This window comes from Telopea speciosissima, chromosome 1, assembly GCF_018873765.1.
Source record: "Telopea speciosissima isolate NSW1024214 ecotype Mountain lineage chromosome 1, Tspe_v1, whole genome shotgun sequence".
In the NCBI taxonomy this organism is placed as follows: domain Eukaryota; kingdom Viridiplantae; phylum Streptophyta; class Magnoliopsida; order Proteales; family Proteaceae; genus Telopea; species Telopea speciosissima.
The window spans coordinates 23,363,558-23,372,543 of record NC_057916.1 but is presented as its reverse complement, the minus strand read 5'-3'; the positions used below and the strand labels follow the sequence as shown (position 1 = coordinate 23,372,543).

The following is an 8,986-nucleotide window of genomic DNA, read 5'->3' as shown; positions in this document are numbered from 1 at the left end:
TCGCTTCGATTGACCTTCCCAAATCCTCTGCTTAGAAAACCTTATAGCTGATGGCGACCGTTTCTTGTTTATCTTCCTCCAGATGCTGCTTCCTGGCAAATTAACCCCTTGATTTTTTAGGTTGCTGAACCTCGAGGTTGTTGCCTGGTTCCAATAGAGATGGGTTTTAGTACTTGAATCCATAATTTCTGCTCGAGTGAACCTCATAGCATGGAGTTCTTCTCTTCGAGGTTTGGAGCTACCGCCTGGTCTTTCATCGAGGAAGAAGAAGAAAGGTTCTTCTATTTCTTAATCTCTAATTTCTGGAAAGGTTATTCTATTTCTTAAATCTGACATTGGCCTACTTCTATCTGTTTTGATTTTTGTGTCAAGCATGGCAATCTTGAAGTTGTTAAATTCTCTCTTTTTTCATGTCTTCACTTCATTCTTGATGAGATTCCTCTTAAGAAGATGAGTTGCAGGTGTGAAAATTTTCCCTAATTTTAGTAAGGGTTGAAAGGGTAGGGTTTTAAAACCTACAACTCATCTTCCCCAAAATCGTTTGGGGGATTTTGGGGAAGATGAGTTGCAGGTGTTTTTTTTTTTTTTTTTTAAAATTTGTGTAAGGGTAATTCTGTCAATTTAAGTTTACTTTTTAACCGTGTTAATCATGAATTGACGGAATAAACACCTATCTGTTACCATTTGCAAACGTCAGGGGGATATGCAGAAATTTTCAAACCTGGGGGTTGAAAATATCCTTTCGTTAAACTTAGGGGGGTATGTATAAATTTCCCTAAATTTTAAATTTGAATGATACGTTGGAAACTCATAATCCATTGGATGACGAAGCCACAGTGCACTGTGCACTTGATGTGTCCACAGAACACGACAAGCGGCCCTATCAATCCCACCTTTGGTGGGCCCCGAGTCCCGACGTTGATGAGAGATGATGCCCTCTCTCTCTCTCTCTTTCGTCTTTCTGACATTTTAATCACAGACTCACTCCGTAACTCTTTTCTCTCTTTTTTTTTTTCTAATTTTTCCGCCATTTAAGAAAAAAAGAAAGAAACAGTAGACGCGGTGAGACTTCTCGTGATCTGCACTTCTGCCTTTTGCTTTCCCTCATTAACGTTCAACCTTTATCTCGTGCCCTAATGGCCTAATCTAATCTACTGTTTGTTTTCTCTATTTTTATCCATCTTCAAACCCACCTCTCTGCTGAAATCCTGGACCCGATTTCAACAAAAGTTCCTCTCTACAGAGCTTCAAAAATTTCATTTTGAAGTTTTACTTTCTAGCAGTCAGGCAGACTACAGATTATCAATTCGAATTCGGCGTGGCGGTGGCACTGGAGTCGTTTCAGGTAAGGTTCTCGGTTTCTTAATCAGTATTGGTGGTTCTGAGGTTTCTTTGTTTTCTTTTTGTACTGCTTGAACTCATTTTTGTTTATTTTGCTCTTGCGTATTAAGTGTCCCTGACTAAGATGTTCTGTTCTTGTTTATTTTTTTGAAAAAATTGTTTTTTTTTTCTTCCCTTCCTCTTTTCATATTTTTTTATTGTCTCGAACTGTATTGATTCAATCCCGATTCTTGCAGCGTATGGTCATAAGGATTGTTTTCGGAAATTTATAAATTTCTTGTAGTCTTAACGTGTCAGCAACGGAGGTGGAGTTTGAAAATCACTCATTTAAGATTAGGAAAATTTAATGAGCCGAGCAAAACGTTTTGTGATCAAAACAAGGGGGGATTTTTGGGCTTCAGTTTGTTTTTAACTTTCAATCTGATTGACGATCTGGGTTATGTTTTTGTACAAATCTCATTTTGAGTCGATTCAGTATTGGTGCCCTAATAAATGTGGGTCAAATTGCAAGTTTAGGCTGAATTCTAGCTTTGTATATTAATAATAATAATCCTGTGTCAGTTTTGTGTATATATATGTTACTACTCTTACTGTTTGGAAGATGGTTTATTGTTGGATTCTGTTTAACTGAACCTCGGTGATCTTTCCAGGATTGTGATGGTGGATCTTGAATCGATTATAACAAGTTGTGCTGACCCTTCATATCCGGGGTTCAGTATGATAAAAGTAACACAAAAGCAGTTCTGTTGTACTTTCTGATATTTATGCTCCTTTCACCCCAAACAGCTTCTTCAGAAACAGGCTAGTATGAACTTAAGATGTCATATTCCATCTTTCTTTCAACACTGTATTCAACTAGATTTGGTGGTATAGGCCCGCCAAAATGATGGCACCATTACGTGGCACCTGTGAAATCGTTGAGGATTCAGTTCAATGCTCTAAAGGAACTAACACACAGACTGCCGAGTCAAGAATGGATGACAAAGCAGGAAAACACCCTATACTGAAATATGGGAGCAATTATTCTATAGAGAATGATCTTAATGAGATTTTCCAGGCAATTGATCTCAGAACATCAACCAGGGCTTTGGGTCAATTACACCAAAGAGATACAGGACGATTTCAGAAGAATGCTTTGAAAAAGCAGGTTAGAGATGGGCCGTCTCAAGGGTCAGGAATTGGAATTTCTGAGTCCGTGACCTTGAAGCAGGCGCTAAGAGGGCTGTGCATATCTCAGAAACTAGAGATGGCTGCAATGAAGCGGTTATCAAAACCTGCATATGGAGTTTCAGAAGCTGGAACCATAAAGAGGTTGTACAGAACAGTGGTAGTTGAGGCCAGTGAATCTGGTCTTCCATTAGATGAAGGTAAAGGGAGAGTGGTAGAAATCTCTCTTGTGCCAGAAGATAACTCATCAAATTCCTCCGAGAAGATGCCAGAATTCCTGCAAGTTCGCAAGGCAAAAGTATTGAACCATAGTGCTCAGTCTTCTCCTCGATTTGCAATTGCAACCAAAAACAAGGTTCAAGCACTGCCACAAGATGAGATTGTTCCTGCATCAACAGACGTTGGGTCTGAAACATCTAATATAGAACCAGCTTCAAAATGGAAGCCTAAGTGTGCTCATTCATCATCTGGCTCTGCTGCTGGTGGAAAAGTATTAGAAGTAGATAAGATAGTTCCTGTCTTGACAGAAGTTGGGAGAAAAAATTCAACTCTAGATCTGTGGCAGCGAGGCAAGCTACATCCTATACCTTCTTTGGCTAGCTCTAGCAATGGCAGTAAAGTAAGCAAGTCTGCTGGCTCTAATATGCGTCTAACCAAGCCTGTCTTCAGGAACAAAAACTTTATTAAGAAGAAAGGGAAGCAGGATTTGACTTCTGCTACCAGCAGGTCTAATATGTGCTATAAAATCGACAGTGACTTGAGTCCAAGTACAAGTAAATCAGTGAGCCAAACTGACAACTGCACTGAAAATAATTCGAGGAAAGAACCTGTTTCTCCAGCATCAACCAGTACAAATCTAAGTGTTGAAGTCAGTTCGAATAATGTGGACTCTGGTCTGAGTAAGCCAGGTTGCACTTTGAGTAAGTGCGACGGTGATGGAGCTGTTGGTGCAAAAGCTACTGCGGCCTCAAGATCAAAAGAGAAGGGGGAGGTCTCACAGAGCTCTAAAAGTAGCATTGGTGAGTACAGTAGTAGCACAAGTGTTAGTGAGGAGAGCAATTTAAGTGGGTCTAGTTGTGGCAATAGACCCCACATGTCAAAAGACTTGAGGTGGGAAGCCATCCACCATGTCCAGATGCAGCATGGAAGCTTAGGGATGAGGCACTTCAAGCTGCATAAGCGTCTTGGTTGTGGAGACATCGGAGCCGTTTATCTTGCTGAGCTAACCGGTACAAACTGTCTATTTGCTTTGAAAGTTATGGATAATAAGTTTTTGGCAAGCAGAAAGAAGATGCCAAGGGCCCAAACTGAAAGAGAAATATTGCAAATGCTGGATCATCCTTTTCTCCCTACACTATATGCTCATTTTACAACAGAGAAGTTGTCCTGTTTGGTTATGGATTATTGTCCGGGTGGAGATTTGCACGTCCTTCGGCAGAAGCAACTGGGCAGGAGTTTCCTTGAACAAGCAGCAAGGTAAAAATGTTTACTGAAGCTCTGGTTATTTTAGTCTATGCATTGATTATGAGTGTTGAGTAGGACACAAATTAAATACTGATTGAATTATTAATGCATGTGTGCGTATATTCTCCGTGACTTATACCCTCATGTAGGTGGTTTATGATGTATGAATGACATGGTGCTCTTAGTTATTCCCTTATCAAGTGGATAGAGTTACATGCACTTGGAAATTATCCTCACATGAATTAGATATGTGATTTAAAGTTCTGCAAATCCCCAATCCCAGAGAAAAAATAAATAAATATTTCCTTTTTGAGTCAACTGACAATTAAAAATTTCCCCTTTTTGAATTTTCTGTAGAGTAGGGAACAACGTCAAGTCTCTTGGAAATTAACAGGATTATTGAAAATAACAAGGCTAAGGTAGTACATGAGTTTTTAAATTTAGTTTTGATAGGTCTTTGGAAATTTGATGGTTTAATGGGTTATGGGGCTTTATACTAGAACTGGCAGATTTAGGGTTGATTGAGTGAGTGGTATAGGCAGAAATTAGGGTAAATGAAGATGGTTTATGACTACAAATTAAAAAAGGTGTACCCAGTGCACGAGGCTCCCACCACTACGGGGTTTGGGAGGGTCATAATGTATGCAGCCTTAACTCCCGCTTCGTGGAGAGGCTGTTCCCCAACTCGAACCCTCGACCACTAGATTTCAATGGACCAACCTTACTGTTGCGCTGAGGTCCGCCCTATGGTTTATAACTACGGATTGTGGCAAATTAAATCCAGGGCGTGAAACATGCCTGGGTTAAGAAATTGGACCAAAAGTCATTAAGTCAGCATTTCGGAAACAGGAGTGGAAATTGAGAGAGCCGAATAAATTACAGATGAAAATGGACAGAAGGGTTTAAGATAAGTAGAGCTCCACTGCTTCTAATTAGATTGGATACACTATAGGAGTTGCATTAATTGAGCATCCTTGAGGATGAGGCAGATTTGTCAATTGGAGCAGCGACGCTTATTCATTCTCATCAAAGTGAGTATTATTAGTAAAAACAGTTGCTTTGGGCTGCAGCTCTATCCTTTTCTGATTACTGCTGATTTGAAGATAGAAACTTTTCGATTAATTCACAGCAATTATAGGCTTATGTTTTTATGGCATAATGGTATTCACTGAGGTACAGACTCTGCTTACACTAGGAAGCAGAAAGCTAAAAGGGAAATCCCTGGAGCAGATAATGAAGATGAATTTGTATTGCCGTTATCCACTGAAGGCAAACAATTGTAAGTTGAATTTGGAGGTTGGAATTATTTTGAACAAAAGTTATAATAGTTGGGTCAGATTTGAAGAAATGTCAAGATCCATAAATTTGCCAAATTAACTTTATTTGTTTGAATGTTTGTGCTGGTGGGCACAAATTTACAGAAATTTTTTTACGAAGAACTCATGCCAAAAATTATTGCCTTGAAACTGTCAAGACCCTAGTATCCCCCCAACCCAACCCAAAAAAGGAAAGGTGGGGGGGGGGGGGGGGAGCAAGTTACTGTCAAGAGCTCCAATCTGTCCTTCACGTTGCACTGCTGTGAGATGTGAGTCTAGTTGGCTCAACGTGAATTTTCTGGATAGCTGAGAGTTGGCAACATTTCTGTCATGCTATTGGGTTATTTTATTCTGCTAATCCTGGGGAAGAAGAAGTATTTCTTTTTAAGATGGATTGTTAGGTCTTCCTGTTTATAAATAATTACTGTTTGTTCTATCCCTTTCTGATGCTGGCTTCCTCAACTGTTCCTTGTTGCATCATTGGCCATCCATCATTTACTCTGGTCTTGTTTTTCTGGATTATTTTCATGCCATCACTTCTGCAGGTTTTATGTTGCAGAGGTCCTTTTAGCCTTGGAGTATCTGCATATGCTTGGGGTTATCTACCGAGACCTGAAACCAGAAAACATTCTGGTTCGAGAGGATGGCCACATCATGCTCACAGATTTTGACTTGTCCCTCAGGTGCACTGTGAGCCCAACTATTCTTAGATCTTCTTCATCAATGATGGAAACAGAGAAGAAGTTATCGGGCCCATGTTCGGAATCTAGTTGTATTGATCCTTTCTGCCTGCAACCATCTTGGGTCCAAGTATCCTGCTTTACACCTAGGCTTATTTCTGCCACAACCAAAAACAAGAAGCTAAAATCGGACATGGTTGCCCAAGTCAGTCCACTGCCACAGCTTGTGGCAGAACCAACCAGTGCACGATCCAACTCTTTTGTTGGGACCCATGAGTACTTGGCTCCTGAGATCATCAAAGGAGACGGCCATGGGAGTGCTGTTGATTGGTGGACATTTGGAATCTTTCTGTATGAACTTCTGTTTGGCAAGACACCCTTCAAGGGGTTGGGAAACGAGGACACCTTAGCTAATGTGGTGTCACAGAGCCTCAAGTTTCCTGAAAGCCCGATAGTCAGTTTCCAGGCAAAAGATCTGATCAGAGGGTTGTTAGTAAAGGAGCCAGAGAACAGGTTGGGATCCATGAAGGGGGCCACTGAAATCAAGCAGCACCCATTCTTTGAGGGCCTGAACTGGGCACTTATACGATGTGAAATTCCTCCGGAGCTGCCGAAGTTACGAGATCTTGTGGTTCCGGCAATGGAGTCACAGAAAAAGGAGAGCAAACTTTTAGAGTTTAGGGACATGGAGGAGCATCTGGAGTTTGAGTTGTTCTAGCAAAGTTTCTACAAAGAGATGCTGTTTTCATGGATCTGGAAAGCAGATTCTCGATCATATGGTTCCTTGTAAACCGATAATGTAAGCTCATATTGTAAATGTAGATGGTAAAGTTGGCAGGAATTTGTTTCTGTATGAGATAATATGAAGGTAAAGGAAGAGAATGAAGGGGTCATTTTTCTCTGTAATGGTCTGATCAGTGTGTATTATTCTAGCCAAGTCTGAGCTTTCTGGTGTCTATGTGGAGACGTGTAGTGATGGTCTGGGTAGCATTTTGAATGAGCTTGCGGTGCCAGTTGTGATTGCATGCATCATAGTGCCAGCACTGCTAGAGCCCAGTTTTTTGGTTTTTTTGGGGTTGGGGGAGGGGGGGGGGGGAGAAATGGAGCTCGTTTGAGTTTGCCAACTCAGATGCCAGCCTGACATGTGAGGGTTTTCCGATCGCCTACGATCATTGGAAATTTGGAATCCTCCCTCTAAAGGGTGGAGTTCGGCAAATTTTTTTGAGTTGGCATTCTCTGTGAGGAAGCGTGGCCACAGCACCCACGGGGCCAATGAGAGCATGTGAGTTGGCATTTTGGGGGTGGGTTGTCATTTTACCCCCTTGTGTCTGGTCATGGGCAGTACATTACTACATTCTCACAGAACTTCTCTTAAAATCTATTGGGTTCCGGCGGTGTCTTCAATTTTGTTTTGAATCCAGTTTCTCACTTCGTCTCCATCTCTTCTACAAAACCTGGCTCCACGAGACTTCAATATGATATTAGGAGTGTTATCTGAGGGGTCACATCACCAGTGGTGAACGGATTCTTTCTTCTCTAAAGATAAAAGAAATGTATTTTGTTTTTAAGTTTTAGATTATGATATTTATTTTGGTATAAGTTTGTTGGGTATTAGGTGGTAAGATTGAGACGTCTATCTGACCATCAGGCTGATGGGACTTGGAAGTGAGGAGTGGTCCCAAGACATAAAAATAATTGCTTCACCAACTAAATCTTAGTTTGGAGGGGGAAGGAAACAAAATTAATTGCGTCACCAACTGAATAATTGCATCTAGGATTTATCAAAAAAAAATAAATAAATTTGCATCTAGGGTTGATCCAGCATTTCTATTATTGACTTGTGTTTTTTACATCAATGCAAAATGTCTTTTGTTTTTCTTTTTATTATTTTATAAAATTAAGGGAATTCTGGTTTGGAATAATACAACATGTAAATGAGATAATTACTCTCATAAATTATAATGATACAAAAATGTCTGAAATGTCTTCACTTGTGATTGTGTTTTATTCAATTCTCCAAAAAAATGGTGGTTGGATAGACCAACTATTTCTTACCCAGCACATAATTTTAAGAGAAAAAACTGTCATACCATCAACATATTGCACACTAACGACCATTGTGTCTTTCTCTCTCTTCCCCCTTGAAATGACTCCTTGCCCCATGTAAAAAAGAAAAAAGTTTTTATTGAAGTAGAAAATTTTACAACGAACAGAATCCTTAAGACAATTCTTGTTAAGTATTTTCTATTGAAGTTCTAATTGTTTTAAGGTAAAAGGTTTTGTGCCCAACCATTGGATGGGGAATGAGGGTCTATGGTGCACCCCCTCATCCCATCCGATGGCTGTGTGCATGGTCATGCATCAGCACGACCGTGCGCAAAACCTTTCCCTTTGTTTTAATGTGAAAAAAACTTCCAATAAATATTCTTTTATTTCTAAAATATACATAATACTTCTTTATTGTTCGACTTTTTGTTGATTATATATGTCAAAGAAGCATATTTAGACATGGTTGAATGAAGAAAAGATTTCAACCATATGATTAGGTCGGTATTCTCCATAGATGGCAATTGGATCATAGGAAATTATACCATCAATTTTTTTGGTAAAATAATTTCTAACCTTTTAGGTCAATACAATATTTTTATGATGAAGGCCTAAGAGGATTCACCAAGTTGTAGCCTTATAGAATTTCGTTTTTTTCCTTGGGAAGAATATCTTCAAGGATTTAGTGAAACTATTCTCTTGGGGATCATTACCATTCAACATTAAGCAATTGAAAACTAGAAATAAATCCCATTACCACAAAAAATGTGTTAGGAGCATTGGTACAAACTTCAATTTCGCCAATGTGGCTTTTCAGAGAAAATACGTACATGGACACATGGTTATCTGATCTTTCTTATATGTAATTTGGTTCTTAATCATGTAACAGGAAATAGATTTCCTATTCTTTAACCCGAAAGATATATAGCCATGAAAGAGGATTAATTGGAACAAAATTGATGGGGTGTAGAG

General features: G+C 39.6%; 1 protein-coding gene across 3 annotated transcripts; it reads left to right on the top strand.

The window, feature by feature from the left end:
* The first annotated feature begins 2,028 nt into the window (after positions 1-2,028).
* On the top strand, positions 2,029-6,869 carry LOC122661929 (serine/threonine-protein kinase D6PKL1-like). Of its 3 annotated transcripts, XR_006332942.1 has the most exons (4): positions 2,029-3,984; positions 5,168-5,251; positions 5,834-6,742; positions 6,779-6,869. XR_006332942.1 is itself a non-coding variant. In XM_043857449.1 (3 exons), exons 1-3 carry the CDS (start codon positions 2,225-2,227, stop codon positions 6,684-6,686), a joined length of 2,697 nt encoding a protein of 898 aa, XP_043713384.1. In that variant the 5' UTR covers positions 2,029-2,224; the 3' UTR covers positions 6,687-6,869. The 3 variants fall into 3 exon arrangements, 2 of the variants coding, with proteins under 2 accessions (XP_043713384.1, XP_043713396.1); XM_043857449.1 differs by having other exon boundaries at positions 5,834-6,869; XM_043857461.1 differs by lacking the exon at positions 5,168-5,251 and having other exon boundaries at positions 2,031-3,984; positions 5,834-6,869.
* The last annotated feature ends 2,117 nt before the right edge of the window (positions 6,870-8,986 follow it).